This window comes from Pomacea canaliculata, linkage group LG12 (assembly GCF_003073045.1).
Source record: "Pomacea canaliculata isolate SZHN2017 linkage group LG12, ASM307304v1, whole genome shotgun sequence".
In the NCBI taxonomy this organism is placed as follows: Eukaryota; Metazoa; Mollusca; class Gastropoda; order Architaenioglossa; family Ampullariidae; genus Pomacea; species Pomacea canaliculata.
Genome location: NC_037601.1, coordinates 1535358 through 1553137, shown reverse-complemented (window position 1 = coordinate 1553137; position 17780 = coordinate 1535358). Strand labels below are relative to the sequence as shown.

The 17780-nt window shown below is 37.4% G+C and overlaps 2 protein-coding genes across 3 annotated transcripts; one reads left to right on the top strand and one right to left on the bottom strand.

Moving 5' to 3' along the window:
- Positions 1-22: 22 nt before the first annotated feature.
- LOC112576651 (OTU domain-containing protein 6B-like) lies at positions 23-6822 on the top strand. The gene is made up of 10 exons (XM_025259261.1): positions 23-127; positions 469-629; positions 2022-2135; positions 3925-4062; positions 4523-4542; positions 4779-4824; positions 5093-5201; positions 5605-5666; positions 6033-6139; positions 6290-6822. Exons 1-10 carry the CDS (start codon positions 70-72, stop codon positions 6390-6392), a joined length of 918 nt encoding a protein of 305 aa, XP_025115046.1. The 5' UTR covers positions 23-69; the 3' UTR covers positions 6393-6822.
- A 117-nt stretch (positions 6823-6939) lies between these two features.
- LOC112576632 (lysine--tRNA ligase-like) lies at positions 6940-17234 on the bottom strand. Of its 2 annotated transcripts, XM_025259234.1 has the most exons (16): positions 16990-17234; positions 15742-15959; positions 14763-14898; positions 14297-14459; positions 13932-14025; positions 13511-13593; positions 13135-13238; positions 12208-12333; positions 11646-11765; positions 10784-10946; positions 10209-10382; positions 9939-10024; positions 9584-9669; positions 9179-9305; positions 8551-8694; positions 6940-7950 (listed from the first exon to the last, which is right to left on the bottom strand). In XM_025259234.1, exons 2-16 carry the CDS (start codon positions 15909-15911, stop codon positions 7864-7866), a joined length of 1863 nt encoding a protein of 620 aa, XP_025115019.1. In that variant the 5' UTR covers positions 15912-15959; positions 16990-17234; the 3' UTR covers positions 6940-7863. The 2 variants fall into 2 exon arrangements, with proteins under 2 accessions (XP_025115019.1, XP_025115021.1); XM_025259236.1 differs by lacking the exon at positions 15742-15959 and having other exon boundaries at positions 16990-17232.
- Positions 17235-17780: the final 546 nt, after the last annotated feature.

Here is a 17780-nt window from a genome sequence, read left to right as displayed (position 1 = left end):
TAGTTTCGGTTATCTACTTTGGCGCATAGCCGTCTATTTAGTGTTTGGCACCGCCACGGTACAAGAGGCATGGCTGACAAAGAAGAAGTAATTCAGCGACACAAGCTAGAAAAGAAAGAATTATTAGGTATTGTTGTGCTACAGCAGTTAGAATTGTAAAGCCAGTTTGCTTAGTATTAAATGTGATCCAGTTTGAACGAAAACAAGTTGTTTTGCTTTGTATTGTACGATGCACGCTGCGGAGAGATGAAGAAATCAGAAAAACAAACAGCAAAAAAGCAAACCCGATCGTCCAATTTCAGTGTCTAAAACATGTTTTAAAACAACACATATGGTCTTATATTAAATCTGATAACAGTGCATTACACAAGGTGTTTAAATTTATGCATTAACAGGTATAAATGGAAATCTAAATCAGAAGAAAGTACACTGTCGTGTTTATAGTTATTAAATTTTCTTTGTGAGTAGCTGAGTGCCAACGGCTAAAGCATGGTGTGCCTAAAGGAGACAAAAAACGTAAAAAGGAGATAGGAGAAAAGATTGCTCAAATGGAAGCAGAACTCGATGCAAAACACCAGCAAGAGTTGCTGGCCTTAAATGCCAATGCTACAAATACCACTGAGACCTCGGTAAGAATTGTACTTTTGTTTTCTGCCAATGTAATGTCAGCTTTTATAGTCTGTCTGTAAACTTAAGTAACACAAAGAAGTAGATGTGACCACATGATTCTGTAGTTTTGTTTTCTTTCCATGTTTGAATTTCAGCTCTTTATGATCTGTCTAATGGTAAAGCATTCTCAGCTTTATGTAAGGTTGGTGCCAATCTCTTTTACTCCAGTTCCTTACCTTCCCCTACCCTCTGTGGAGTCAGATACCTATTTCTAATAGCTGAGTTAACTGGTGGAAGTTTGCTGCACTACATGAATATCAAACCAGTGCACCTCTCGGTTCAGATGCCAGTGCTCTATCTACTCAGCTATTCACTTGCCCAAATAGACTACAGTATAGCTAGTGTGACCAGATGATGCTATAGTTTTGTTTTCTTTCCGTGATGTAGTGTCAGCTCTTATGGTCTTTTGCAATTTTTTAGTAATAGGGACATGTGGACAAACTCACCAACAGTTTCTTCTCCCCCTCTCTCCCCAGCCCCAAATTATATACCCAAATGTGTATATATATTTAATCAGTAGGATTTTAAAGCTCTGGCTATTGATCATCATGTAATCTTTGGTCATATAGCCAGTCAATGTACCAGTGGTCAGAATTACACAATAAATACCCAGGGTGCAGGTTATTTATGCAGTTATTGCTCCATAATATCTCCTACCTGTACAGGGTTACCAGTACAGGCATTCAAGTTTCTTCTGGAAATATCTTCTTAAATAACACATTTCCCACTGCAACTGTAGGTTGCTCATGGTCAGAATATGTGTGCATGCATGTGTGTTTTAAGAAAGACGAAGAAAGAATATATTTTCCAAGAGCTTTTCTCCTAGTACAGAACTCTGCTGCCCGTTTGGTGCTTAGAGCTAGGAAATGGGACCATGCCACCCCTCTCCTTCATTTTCTGTACTGGCTTCCTATCTGTTCTCGCATCCAGTTATTGTAAACATTACTCCTAACAACGTTTCCCATAATGCTAGTCCTATGTCACAGCCTTCATTTTGCAATATCATGTTACTCTCAGCTCTTGTTCTTGTTATTAGGTTGCTCTTTGTTTTTTCTGTATTTGATTTTATTCTTTATTTAGTACAGTTGTTTATTCTTTTATAGTTCATATGTTATTTGTTTGTTTTCCGTCCCTCGTATGCTGTCCATGTTTCATTCTTGTACTTAAGCACTAAGAGTATTCTCCTTAGGAGTGTGAGTATGCACTTTAAAAATTTTGCATTTATTATTATTATCTTCTATTTTAGCATTCCTTATGTTTAGCCTGATAATCATGGCTACATAATGGGATTTCACACTGTTGAAGGGTTCTAATTACTATTATTTTTTATAACACGACATTTTGTTGTGCAGGTGGAGGAAGTAACAGATGCTTTTCTAACCCTGGATGCTAGTGAGTTAGAAATCAAAGATGAGGTGGAGATGGTCAAGCAGCAAAAGAAACCAAGCAAAGCACAAAAACGCAGGGTAGGCAATGCTTATTTTTCTAACTGGCCCTTCTCAGCTCTTGATTTTCAGTAGCTTAAATATCTTTATAGTTACTTAGTTATAAGATATTCTTCATTTTAAGTACCTTGAACTATGTTATTTGTTAGCGCTTCTTCATTTTCAATATCTTAAAAGTTAAATGTATTAGTGATCATACCAAAATAAGTGTTGTATTTTTGGTATCTGAAATGTACATCAGCCAAATTTTCAATCGTTGAAGTTGTATTATTTACTTGAACAGTCCCTTGTGGCTTTTACTCACAAGTATAATGGTTGGGATGTCATGATGTCATCAATGCTTGTAACATAAATAATGACAAAATATTGCAAGGGGATTATATTTGATTGGTATAGTCAGTGCAAGTGATGACGTTTTGCTCAGATAATTCAAAGTGTAGGGTAGGGAACTGGAGAATCTGTTTGCAACAAAGGTATAATTCAGCTTATCCATAAAACAAGATTGGATCATCAAGAAGAACATTGGTGGGGTTTTTTTTTTGGCAGTCTCTGTCAATAGAAGCCACATGGTGAAAATGTTGTAATCACCATTAGATTAGATATTTCTTGTGAAGTAGTTTTTGTTTCCTTTTTGTTTAATTTTGTCAGTCTCTATTAGACAAGCATAGGGGCATGCTTTCTGTCTGTGGGAACCTGTACATCTGTCCAGCTAGCTTTGTTAACTGACCTATATCTTAGAAATGAATGAGCAAGTGTGTTTAGAGGCATGTTGGTGCAGCTTTGACATGTTAAGCACGTTTGCAGACTGTCATATTTCTGTACAGTGTTGCTGCAAGGATCTATTATCATTTTTTTCACAGCATTCTTTCCAGATTCATTACGTAAAGAAACAAACAGAAAATGTGCTACCTTTCTTTTGGCACACATAAGTTACACCCTGTAACTTCTTGAATATCCCGAAAAGAGGCCCTACTATTAATAGAAATACCTGTAAGAACAAATTATGAAATACAGACCATATACTTATTTAACTGCAATTTCTGTTCATTGTTTCGTTTGGCTAATAACAGAACTAGAAAATTCCAAAAAAGCTTTACTGCTGCATAGTGTAGCAAGCAACACATTTGACAACTTTTGTAAATGCTGAACAATGCCATAGGGGTGTTTGCATTTCACAGTGACTTATGAAACAGCCTTTAAATGCTTGCATGTGAGTGAGAGAGAGCAAGTGTCATGACCCTAGCAGCAGAGTGAGAAGGTAGGTATCAGCCCCAGCACATACAAAGTATAGAGTGCATAAAAACATGCCATGCTGTTCTCATCATAACTCTGACCTTTTCCACAGCTTGTTTCCAGGTGTAATAGGGCTGGTCCAGATCAGAAGCTATTTTCTCTAAGATGTAGCGAAGATCTGTAAACGCCAGGCCATGGGGCTGTGTAGCCATTGTTGACTGTGTAATGAATACCGCAAGCTGGGTGCTGCATAGTTTGGCAATGGCCACACGTAAATGTGTACCACCCACAGATGGGGTTGGGTGAACGCTTTTTGTTACAGGTCATGAGTAGAAAATCTGAATAGTTTGTTGTTTAGTCAAGCTAGCAAACAGTATTTAAATCAAATGTTTAAGGGAAAGTGTGGTGGGTCAGAGAAAATGTGGCCTGGAGCTGATATTCTCTGTACCACCGACCATGTTTACCATTTTATATGGACTGTGAGTGTGAATGTGATCTGGAGCTGATGTTCTCAGCACCATCAACCATCATGTTGACTGTTTTGTCTGGACTGACATTATTGTGGTGCCTGTTGCAGGAGAAGAAAAGCATGCAGCAACGAGAGAGAGAGGAGCGGGTTAAAGAGGCGGAACTGACAAACCTGCAGGGCCCTCGTCATCAAGAGATGCTGACATTGTCCACTATGCTAGCTCAACGAGGCCTCCAGGTGCACCAGGTAAAATTCAACAGCAGCTTGCTCTAAGCATGGTGGACATGATGACCCTTCTCCTTTTCTGGCCTTGCTGTTTGAAATTCGCATTTTTTTACCTTGAACTGTGTCTGTTTTCAAACCTTTTAAGCCCAGCTTTAGAATCCGCTACTTTAAGAAATATATTTTATGATCAAGCAAACTCTTGCGTTTTCTTCTCAGTTCATCTTCATCTATCTTCATTCCTGTTTGTTACAGTATCATCCGTTTACTGATACTCATTTTTCTTTGCTGCGTGATTCGCAGTTTGTTGTCTTTCATGCACAGTACATTGAGCCCATTTCCCCACTGGGAAAAGGTCTCTACAAATGATTATTTTTTTTTATATCCATATCTTACCCCATCTTATTATCTACTTCTCTCTTGCATGTGCGTGCACACACACACTCTACCTACAGTTTAAAATAAAGCTTGTTTTCTATTTCAGATAGCCTCTGATGGCAACTGGTATGTCCTTTTTTGTCTTTGGGCTTGTTAGCGGATCTGTAATCTTTTGTTGCGAAATGTATGATAAAATACATAGCACAAGACTTGTGCATCTAGATGATATTAAATTCTTTGATAGTATATTTGAAGCACTTGAACATTAGACAGATACGGCATGTGTGTAATATGTTAACTGATTTACTTTACAGATTTTTGTGTATATTTACCACTTTGTATTAACAGCTCTATATTTTCAGTTTATACAATGCTGTTTGCCACCAGTTACTCCAAAGGGGTATAGAAGTAAGTGTTAATCATTATGTTTGTCTTAGGGAGATAAACCTGCATTCTTCTCAGCACTAGCTTTTTCTTTTAATAATTTCTCACTTGGGTTAACCCTCAAGTTAAAATTACTCTTTTCACAGAAGCTTCGTTGTGCTTCTGCTTGTTAGAATGTACCATTTTTACTTAGATATTTAGATTATTGTAATAAAACTAAATGGCCACTTTTGTTTTGATACTGGATAAATAATACAAAAGACCCTGCTGACTCTTTGACATTTGTGCACAGGAGAGTAATGAAACCTTGAGGAACAAGACAGCACTGCTGATGAGGACAAAAAAAGAAGAGTTCATGCCATTCTTAACCAATGCAAAAACAGGAAATCCCTTTACACCAGGTACTCATGTTATTTGAGGTTATTGTTGGTTTTTACATAAAATAATTTTTATTGAACATGACTACTGTGCTGTAATGAGGTGCTAAGGCAAAAATTTACATTAATTTCTGAACACAGGAAGGAGTTGGAAATTACTGCTTTCATTTATGTTTGTAAAAACTTGTCCTGAGCAGGTATTTTTGATTTATTTGTTGGTGCAAGAGTTTTGTGTGATCTAAGCCATAGGCTTTTTTTTTAAGACTCCATACAGCCTTGGAGCATTTCAAAACAGTCCATGGCCTTACAATATTTTATAGGAGCAGTTATAGATTGACATGCATATTTAATATACGAGAGGATTTAATGATGATGATTCAATGATGTTACTCTGTCATTGAGGCTGTGATTGGATTGCATGTTACAGAAGAATTTGATCGTTACTGTGATGACATTTCTGGCTCACCTGCCTGGGGTGGTCACCTAGAGGTAATGGCTTTGTCTTAGTTTTAAATGGTAAAGAAAGTTATTTCCTGCTGCTCAGTGCTTGTCAAATACGCTGCCACTGCTCCACATGTTATGCATTCCTGAGAATCTTGGAGATATGTTCACATGATATAATACTACAACAGAGTGGGTTGTTTTTTTTTTTAATGAATTGCAGTTGTCACAGATGATGGAATCTTTATTTTTATTTCTTTTACTCCCCACTTAGTTTTGTGCATAGAGCAAAGTTTGGACTTTTAGGGAAATATTTATTGGGCAGATTATTTTCCCGAACAGGTTCTTTGGGAGCAAAAGATAAACTGTTGTGGCCAAGAGTGACATACTTTAATTCTTTTGCTGTCCACTCAGCTTCGTGCATTATCTGAAGCGCTAGAGATTCCCTTGGAAGTTATGCAGGCTGAAGGAACTACTATTCAGCTGGGGGAAGAGTACAAAGATGCTCCCATCATCCTTGTGTATGTATAGTTTTCTGTACAATGTCATGATACTTGCAGTTAACCCATGTTTATATATGCAGTTGTGGTTCTTTATTTAATAAAGTCATAGGACAGAATTTTGTGAAAATCTAAATCTGAAATTGCACAAAATCTACTTTTTTTCTTTAGGTATCAGCGCCACACATACAGCCTTGGGGAACACTATAACTCTGTTGTGGCGCTGACTCCAGTGGAAGGGGAGGAGGAAGAGGTCGCACAGGTGGTGAGGTGACAAGATGCACAGATTGACAAAGACAGCTGACCACCCCATGGCTCATCACTTCGATAGTCCACCTCCACCCAGCTAGTCACTCAGATAGCATATGGACTTCTGCTCACCTTATCACTCAGAAGATAGCATGGAGACCTCCACAGATTTTGTAATATGGACAGGAAGTAGTAGAAATCTCAATAAGGCTGAGCTTTCCATGTTAAGTGTTAGAGACAAATGTTATTCACAGCATGCTACTGTCACAACATGCTTGCTCCCTCCTCTTTTTTTAAGGTAGCTATTCTAATGCATCCTGTTTTCATTCTTGTATCACTTCTCTACTTCCAGCACCAGCTTTCAGGGTCAAGACTTTTTTTTTTTTTTTTAAGATAAAGTAATGTCCCATTTTCAGCAACCAGGATGTTTTACAAAGAAATCTTGACATCAAATAAAGCGCTTATTCTGAGCATGCTTCTTTGTGTACAACATTGGTGAGACTAACATGATGAGGAAACTCGATTTGCAAAAGCTGCACGACTAGACTGTAAACAACTGACAAGCAAATAAAGAGTCATCATCAGTTTATTTCAGTGCTAATGATGCCCATAGCTGCTAGAATGTGAAGTATATCAAGTGTCAAGTTGGAGAGCTAAATCCATCACACTTTGAGTCCGAATCTGATTTTGATACCCAAGTATATGCATGAATTCAAGAAATCGTAAGAAGTAAACATGACAGAAGATAATTTAAGTTCTGAGTTGGAATAAAGTAGGAATACCTTCTTTCTTCTATCATAAAATAGCACTTCATTGTAAATTCAAAGGAAATTAGATGTATCAAATAGTATTTCTCAACAGAACATATCAAAACAGGCTTACACACAATAATCTTTACAATGTCTAGTCCTGAATTTAGTACATTTTAATTATTACATACTACGTAGAAATGAATAAACATAATTATGAAGAAATTCAGTCTCAAAAATAAACTTGAAAATGACTATTCAAGTGTGATTCATGTAGCTAAATGACTGGATTTTGTCCCTTTTCATTTACAGTTAAAAAAGAAAAAAAAAAAAAACGGACAAGGGGAACAGCTCAGACTTTAGTTGAAGACATTTGTCTTGGACTTGGTTAAATCTCACATGCTTAAATTCTGACCACTTGGCTATCAGAACCACCAGTGAGCACCCGTCCAAGCCATCTTGAGAGGAAAAAAGCTTTACTTCCACAAGACACCAAGATAAATTAGACAACACTACACAATATTCACGAGGGAAAGTGATAACGCATACTGACAGAAAAGTTTGCAAGCGATTTTTTTTTTTCCAGAACAGAATGTACTGTGCACCAAGCACTCAAAACTTGTCTTTTCACATGTTCTTGTCAATAGAAATACAATTGTTTTGAGAAATGCCTCTTGATCAGTTGTGCTAAATGATGAAAACCTAACAGTGGAGATAATTTAGTGGTTTGCAGTCAGCACCGAACAGTTAACTTGCACCATCTGCCACACCTGCTTCCTTCTTATCCATTGGCCGCTGCTCCTCGGGCTTCATGGCTGGAAAGAGTAGCACTTCCTACAAAAAAAAAAATGAATGATTTAAGCATCATCTTAGCATCTTTCATCTTCCTTATACATGTACAAAATAGTTGTGGTGCAGCATGGCCTGAGTGTAGGTATGATAGTAGAAGCTAGAGAAGCATCTCACAAAACGTGCTGTCAGCCAGACCAAAATGTTTGGCCCTTAATGGTGTATTCACTATCAGGTGCTTTTCTGAACATGTTGGTCAACTTTAAATAAGTCCACACAAATGACCCAACTAAATCTAATTGAAATCAGCACAAACCTGGGAAACAAATAGAGGTAAATCAGTTTTAGGGTAGAGTGAACATTTAAAGGTTGTTGCAAAGCAGTTCCTTTATGTAATGCAAGTTAATTCATTTAGTTTAACAAACACCATTCAGTAGCACTGCTGACTAACAACAGCACACTGTGACATATGCAGGTTTATGCATCACTGAGATGAATGTTATTCATAGCATTCATAGCATTAAAAATGTCTGTCAATGATTAAGTGCTGGTCAGCACTTTTCATGTCACAAGCAAATAATGATATTTTGGTGGAACTGAACACTAATCTGCACTTGTCATTCCTGCCCTCAGCCCAAATGTTACCTTGATGTTGTTGTTGTCTGTCAAGAACATGGTCAGACGATCAATACCCAGACCAAAGCCACCTGTAGGAGGCAGGCCATATTCCAGTGCTGTGCAGAAATTTTCATCCACAAACATAGCTTCATCATCTCCGGCTGCTTTGTCCTGCAAAATACTCAAATAATTATACTTTTATCCTTGGCTTTGACATGCAGTAGGCTTTGTTCAAGTGTTCAAAAACATTTTATTTATACTGCAGCACTTTGTCAACATTAAGTTACATTTAGAATTACAGAGACTATTTCTCTTGTTCCTAACAACTCATGGCAGCTGAATCTGTGATGGACTATTCTCCAGCAAGCACTGCTGTGTATCTGAATGTCCATGTTAGTTGTAAACTTCAGTATCCACATTATTTCAGCTGAAATTCAAACTGAAAATGTCATTTAGCGAAAGGCAAAACTATGGAAGGTCCTATGTACCTATATCAAGATAAAGGCATGTCAGGCTCAAGAAGCAAAATTTTACTACTACAAATGTACACGAATCTTCTTCATGTTCAGTGGAAGCAACAGTACATGGTGGTGTGTTTGCTAATATGTTATTCCAAGCACAGGTAAGGAGAGGAAATGTCTACATGCCAACTCACTTTAGCCTGCTGCTGAAAGCAGTCTCTCTGTATCACAGGGTCATTCAACTCTGTGTATGCATTGCAGATTTCTTTCTTCATGATAAAAAGCTCAAACCGCTCCGTCAGTCCATGCTCTGACCGATGCCTGGAAAAATATGGACCATTCCAGAACAATTATTAGCATCATCTACATTCACCTAAAAAAGAATCACAAAGCTGGCTGATGTCTTGGGAAGGAAATAGCTGCTGCTTTAAGACCAGTCACCAAAACAAGATTTGTGCTATGTGCCTAAAATTATACAATTACTAAAGGTTAATTGTACTACTAGCCTAAAACACAATTTTACCTACAGGAGGATCATACTATGCATCAATTAGTGAATCATAGAGATTGTAATGAGGCAAAGTAACTAGCACATTTACCATTTGGCCAAAGGACTCATTATCTGTGGGTGGTCAATGATGAAGGTGGGGCTGATGATCTTCTCCTCCAGAAACACACCCACTAGCTGTACAGACAACTTACTTTTAGCATACATCATAACAACAGTGAAGCAGGAAAAAAAAATGTTTTTCTCTTAGCTGTGACAGTTGAAAATCTTTAAAACTAAGAAACAATCAGCATCTTTTTCAACCTTGTCTATCACTGAAGAAATCAAGCTACAAAAACACCAACTGAAGGTAAATAGAATTTACATATAGGCATGTACATGACAACTGCAAGTGCATGCTTGCATCATATATAAAAAAATTAAAAAAAAAAAAAAAAAAAACTTACTTTGTCCAACATTCGGGCTACAGTGCGAGGAGGTGGGCATTCAACTTCATGTTTGATGCACAAGTTATCAAAAAATTGTCGAGTTTCTGTTCAAAAGGAAAATAACCACTGTTGATATAAACTGTATTTGAAAAAAAAGTACATCTCTACTTAAAATGCTTTTGTGCAAGCATAGAGGTATACATTCCAGTGCTCTCTCATCTAAAGCTTTCTGTGCGTAACAACTAAAATCCCTTGCAAATTGTACAGTAATGTTTCATGCTGACCTACCTTCTGTGCTGAAAGTAGTTGGAGAAGGAAACTGGATGCCAAGTGATTTCTCAAGATCTCTGACAAGGCTGAAGCGCTTGAAAGGAGGAGTGAAGTCTATTTCCACTGCCTCTCCCTCAGGCCCCTCTGGATGGTACACAACCTTGTAGCCTCCTGTCAGGTGTTTCACCAGCCCTGTCAATGACAAACATTAATTAGATTAGCCCAAACTTCAAGATAAATCAGACAGGTATTCTGATTAAAAAAAAGCCATGGCTGGAGACCCACTGAATGCAAGTGATGTCATACACTTAAGTACAACTGGGAGTATCAAATCAAAATCAAAATCAAATCAAATCAAAACAGACTTTTTTGTCTGTCCAGGAGACCCAGGACAGAAATTTGTCTTCGCTCACAAGGGCAGGCATACATACTCATAAAGACATTTAACACACAGTTAGGAGTAAAAGTATGACACATGTATGCAAAACCATGAAGAAGTTTTTCTTTTTGAGGCCTCGAAAATAGGTTTGAGGATGATGCAAAAAAATTTTTTTTTTAACCACTCATGATGTCAGAATAAAACATCATTGTACCTGACAGCAATTCCTCAGCAAGCTGCATCAGATCGTTATAGTCAGCATATGCCATGTAGAACTCCAGCATTGTAAACTCTGGGTTGTGAGTCAGGTCAATGCCCTCATTGCGAAAATTCTTTCCAATCTCAAACACACGATCGAAACCTCCAACAATCAGCATCTGCAAGACACATGGTTAGCTCAGACACTAATCGTTTTGGAGGTCAAAGCAGAGCACTGGCATATGTGGCTAGAAGTACATCAGCAAGTTCAAAACCTATATGGTACACTCCCACCAGCTGCTGACAAAGTACTTAACCCCTCAGAGGGTTGAGGTAGAAAAGGCAGAGAGGGAGAAGAGATGGAATATTCCTCATAAAGTTGGCCCACTGAAAACCGATAACAGGATAACTTGAGATAACAAGAAACACCTGCAGTGTCTGCCACTTAACTCTTTAAAATCCACAAAGTTGTGAACTACCACCCTCAAACTTTTTTGTTTTTAATGGGACAGGCTAAGTTCAGATTTCTGTGAAGAATCAAATGCAAATTTTTTTTTTAACTTTAGCGAGCAAGGGTAACATAAATTTAGCCTTAAATATTGATGCCTTAACATATTGATTTTGAATGTTCATCATTATACATAATGAACATATGACTTGATGTACAAAATGTACTCAAATCTTAATTTAGTACAACACAGGCACTACTTATTTATCACAAATAGCTCTTTCATACACAAAGGTGCCATTGGTTCATAATCTTGTGCATGCTGGGCAGTACAGCACTGCCCTTCAAATTTTAAGGAACTTTCTGTTTGAGTAACATCCACCCTTTTGGGGGAGAATACCATTCATGCACATCCACACACAAACACTACCTTAAGGTACAGCTCTGGAGCAACCCTCATAAACAAATCCATGTTAAGCTCATTATGATGAGTGATGAATGGCTTGGCAGTGGCTCCACCTGGAATCATGTTCATCATAGGAGTCTCAACCTGATGACAGAAAAACAGACGTAAAAAGGTAATATATGAAAAGTCTGATACAGCACACTTCATCTTGTCTTTTTCCACAGATAATACTGTAAGCATCAAATAGTACAGCAACTGGAAGTTTTTGATTTTATCAAAGTACAAATCCTCACTAACTTCCTTGAGATGCAGCTAAAATAGAAATTCTACCGATTTACTTTATCTCCAGTCAATCAAGCTAAGTTCATGCACTAGCTCAGTTAATTTCTCCATCACTAAGTGTAAGGAACTACAGTTCTCAACACAAGAAGGGCATTTTGTTCCTTTTTTGAGGTTAGCTTACTTTTCACTGATTTGTACAAACGGGTTCAGAGTTCTGTAAAATATTTTTATTTTACAGTTTACAATAGTCTTCTTTCACTCATACATTTCGACTGAAACAAAACAGAACAAAGAATCAAGGTACCTCCAGAAAACCAAGCCCGTTGAAAAAGTGCCGCAAGTAATTAATGACCCTGGTACGAGTGATGAATATGTGCCGCACATTGTCATTAATGATGAGGTCAAGGTATCGTTGTCGATATCGTTTCTCCTGGAGACAAATACACTATCATTTCAAAAAAACATTGAAGTCTGTGATAACTTCACCTATCTGTCTACAGTACAGGGCAAACAATGGTAAACCCTTACATCAATGCAGGGAGGGAGATGTGTGGGATGGGGAAAGGAAGGGTAATTGGTGCTTTATATGGAGCCATCAGCTCAGACTGTATCACAGCCAAGAACGTGACCCTGTAAACAAGTGCCACATAAAGAGAAAGAACATGGGTTTTACAGATATGAACTTGTGTATAATATGTACTAAATAATTATTGGTAAGAAAAATTGTATAACCTGTACAATTGGTTGACAGTATGCGTGCTTGTTTTTGTGTTTTTTCATTCAGGTTTATTACTTCTGTGTGAGCCATGGTACGGCTGAAGCACTACGGTAATTTGGTATTAATGTATTATATATATATTGTGTCATGAAATAAAGTTTTAAAAAAGACCCAAAAACAGCATGGCTTAGACGAGATCTGAACTAGACAATCCTTGCTATAATAGTGAAGGCACTTGTGTTGTGCCATTAGACTGCCCTTACAAGCTGCAAGAATTATTTTAAAGTCTAACACTATTATGTTTGAACTACACCACTGCTCTTCAATGGACGATGTGTTTTTCTTATTTCCAAATTAAATAAAACCAGTTAAATTAACATAAACAATATTTTGCGTCCTTTATGGTCTATCCTACACAATAATTTATTTGTAGTATTCATGTTCCCCTCATGCTCTGCAAATTTAAACAAATTCTATACTCTCTTCTATTGTATCATACACCCTGTATCATACTTTGTCCTTCAGCCCGTAGTACAGGTGAGGCAGCTGGTGGAGGCAAGGGGACAAAAGTGTCATCTCCACAGGTACAATACTTAGTTCCCCTTTCTTGGTTTTAGCTGCAATAATAGTTATATTACAGTTTTGCTTATCAACTATTTCAAAACTTAAGGTACTTATATTCTTAAATGGCAGAAATAGCATAAGACAATTCCACCAAACACACTATAATATACAGAAATATTTAACCAGAAGAGGTCACTGTACAGTTAAATAGCAAATGTAATATTGTGAAAAGTATTTTACAAAACTTGAAAATCTCCAATTCATTTGTTGGAAGAAAAACATGCAAAAATCATAAAAACACCAAGCAGGTAAAGCAGAAGCCTACCTGGTTTTCCACGTACACCAATCATATCACCTCTCTTCACTTTTTCTATTACTTTCTCATATTCATCATCAGATGAATAGTACCTGACCAAGATCAAAAACATTTAGTTACACAAACACATCATGTGCAAGTATAACTAATCATAAACATGTCCACATCACACTGACACTACAAGAAAGCTGACACACAAACTTTAATTGCCAAGCATATTCCCATCTTTCACCTGTTGATAAAAATGTTTTAAGTTTTATTCTCTGATGGTGATAATCATACACAAGAAAGTCTGCCTACACACACACATATACAAATTTTATTAATTCTAGACTAACCATCAGAACTTTAACTGGAATTTGTAGGAAATTACTTTAAGTGTTTATAAAAATTGTTCAGTCGACAAAACTCTTTATGAACAGCAACATACTTAGCATTTGCCATCACTTGAATTTTCACTCCCTCTCCTCGGAGATCATAGAAAATGAGTTTGGCCCCTGACAATCTCTTTGCATGGATGCGACCTTTTTTGGACAAACACACACATGTATAAAAGTTTTCTTTGGCTCTGTTGACAAAGCAACAAATCCTACGAATGTGTTCTGTCAGTTGTATATACAACATCCAAAATCAATAGGGTACATCCACAGGCATGATGTTAGCAATAAGCAAATTCTAATTTGAGTTAGGCACTCGTTTCCAAATCTTCATTAATCTTACCCTTATTAAAATCAAAAATACCTTTTTATGCACATTCAACATCTGGAATACTCATGTATCAACACACTTCCTTACCTGCCACCGTAATATCTTCCTCCAGCATCTCTCCTGGTTGTAATCTTTCATAGCGCTCTATAAAGGTCTCCAGTGAAATCTGGACATGGAACTTATGAGGGTAGGGATTATTATCCTCTTCTTTAAGTCGTGCAACAGCTCGAGACCGAAGCCGAAAATATTCCTAGACATCAAAAAGAAAAACAATAAAATCTGCCACTTTGTTAAGGCAAAATCACACACACGCAACAGCATGCAGTCAAAATGTAACATTATTCAGGCCATCATTTGTGCATACTGATTGTTAATGTTAAACTTCAGAGTGGTAGCCTGTTTTGAATGAGTTAAGATGCCATCTATTTAAAATATTTCAATCTTTGTGATTGCAATCTTACAAGAGTAAAATTCTGTAGTATTACAAGTCTTGACATTATCATCATCATACTAGTGACAGACAGAATACCATGTCAAGGAGAATCTATCTCACATTGGGATCAATCTCTTCCTCATCTTCCTGAAGTTTGGGTTTTTCTGATTTGGCAGCTGCTGCAGTCTCTTGGGCCACCTCCTTCTCTGCCTTTTCCTTGGCTTTCTTTTCTGCTTTTAAACGTCTTTTCAACTCACTAAAACAAAACAGGTATTATCTCAATCAGTTGGTGAAACACAATAATTCACAGATGCTTGCACTTTGTTTTTTTAGCATAATTTTCAAGTGGTCTTTCAGGTTTATGAATTCATCCTTTTTAGATTAGTAATTGTCCAAGCAAAAAAAGAAAATCCTGTATTATGATGAAATGTTAACTGTATATGATGTAATTGTCCAGGGTACCAATAAAACAGGAAAACAGGCATTCAAAAACAAATAATCTTAAAACAATGCATTCAAAAAATCTTTAAAATAGGCATCACTTTTTACCAATTTACTAATAATTTAAGAATACAAAGACTTCAAATACATTCTTTTTATGCAACAGTAAAGTATTGGTTTTCAGGTGTTTTTAGAATTCCTTTTTCAGTGCTTTTCAGAAAGACCCTTTCATCATAACAATAAAATTTTGAAATATCTGTGGCAGTAAGTCATCCTTAAGAAAGGCCAATACAATCTTCGACAATAAGATTTACCTAAATCCTTGAAGCAGAACATTTTCCTCGGTATCATAAATTATCTTTACAAATTCTGATGATTCTCTGCAGACTGCGGTACCTTTATTGAATACTTATCTCAAGCTGGTTTTATCTAGTTAACTTCAAGTCTACTTAAAAAAAAAAAACTGCTTCCTTTAGTAATAGCCATGCAACATGGGCAAACCATTCCCATAAAATATGTGTGTGGTCTTTTCAAAAGCAGAACACGACATGACTTTCTAAGACTTTTCAGTTTCGTGACTTCATAGATATTTCTCCTGAGAAAGCAGCACAAGAGATCCAGACTATGAGTGACAGGACTACAGAACAGTGGGAATTACCTTGATTTTGCATAGGAAACAAAAGATGAATGAAAGCAGCTCTTTGGAGTTTGAAAATATGTCTGACAGAGTTTTCTGCTAGAAAGGCAGTTCTTGGATGCATTCAAAATATGGCTGCAGCTTCGCAGAAGAAGCAAGGTCCTCATGGACATTTCTAAGGTCAAGGCCATTCAAGGCTATCCCAAACCAGTATCTTCACAGTTCACAGCTCCCAAAACCTACCATTAAAAACATTAACAAGATGTCAAGCCCCCTTTGATAACACGGAACTATTCCACAACCCTTCCACCTGAAATCCTAAACATTTTGTCTCTAATAAAGTACAATAGCACTGTTTTCTTAAAAAGAACACACTTTGATAAGGTGACCAGAGTCACCGTCAAAGAACGCCACTCAAAAGCGGGACTGTCCCGCCTAATGCGAGACGTCTGGTCACCTTACACTTTGATCTTATCATCTAGTTATGGCTAAAATATGAAAAAATTTGCATAAACTTTGTCCACACAACCAGATATGCCAGCTGAGCAGATCTTAATAAAAGCAAGGGCAATGTATTTGTTTTTATAAGTTTTACTCCACTGGGGCTAAACTATAAAACAACATGAGGAACTCCAGAATGTCTGGTTTCTGGAGTTATAAAGGGGTGTTCAAACCTTGTAATGTTGTCTTACCCCTGGAGCTGTAATTATAAAGAACTGTCTTAGGGTAAAGAAACATGAAGACATGTCTGCAGGTCTGGACACCCCTTTATAACTTCATAAACAAGATGCTTCTCCTTGAGTTCTTATACTTGGGAAACGACTTACTATCGCTTTATTGCTATAGCCTCTGAAATTAATACCTTTCAATCAAGTTATCTCAGCTACTGCTTTAATTAGTACTAGCTTTAACTGCTACTAATGTCATCTTCAAACTACCGTCTGTGCAAAATGATAACACAGAAAAAATGAACCGCACCATGTATATTATATTATATTCATAACATGAAATAGGGGTATTCCTAAACACTTGACAGCAAAAACATTGCAGTCCACTGTGTATTTTACGACCGCATATTTACAAACTTCTGAATCGGTTAGTTTCGCCAACAGATTTTTGATAGATGATGAAACTGCACAGCAGCAAGCTGTCGAAGAGAGACCCAGGGAGGGGTTGTCAACAGTAAAACGATTGAGAGTCGGCTTGTCTCACTAACACCTCTAACAACTGTGATACCAACGGTATAAATGGTTTATACAGTGTTCTTACTTTTTGCTGAGAACCTCGCCCGCGGCCGCCATCGTCACGCACACGTGCACGCACTGAAGCGTCCGGTGATACAATGCTTGCACCAAGTGAGAATCGGCCCCCCTCACTGCTTTGGCGGTGGCTCTGTCCTCTGCAATAAACTTCTATGCTGTTGTGTTGGTTAAAAAATGAACGCCGATATTTCTGATGCAACTTTTCGAGAAATGTTTGACATGAGTAGATCTGGCGACGGAAAGATAACTCTGCCAAGAGACCTACCAGACGACAAAAAAACAAAAAAAATATTTACAAGGAAACGACATAAATATTCTGCATGTTTAGGCAGCTTTCACTACCGCCGATGATAAAAAGCTTGAGAAAGGCTGGTTTAGTCAGGTTTATGTTTTATCGAAGTGTACCTTCCAGTAACGGCAATGGTTAGCGCCTGTCACCAATGTAGTGAAGACTGGTTGTCTTGGGTTCACATATCGTCTCCAACAGGCTGTTCTTTTTCTTTATGTTACGGATGTTTACACAGCCGGTTGCTTTGCCGACATAAATTACCAGTCTCCATGCCCCTTCCCAGTACGTTAACGTTTCCAGAAATTCATTCAGAACAGTAAAAATCAGCCTCTACTTTGAGCGAATATATGATTTTTTGGATGTAACATCTTGTGAAAATCATCATGCTGTTTGGATAATTAGACATCAGTCTGCACCCCAAAACTTGTGAACAGTGACTAAGGCATGCATGTACTTCATTTTGTGCTTCAGGGTAGCCAGAGACTTTAAAGTCTCTGGGGTAGCTTTGT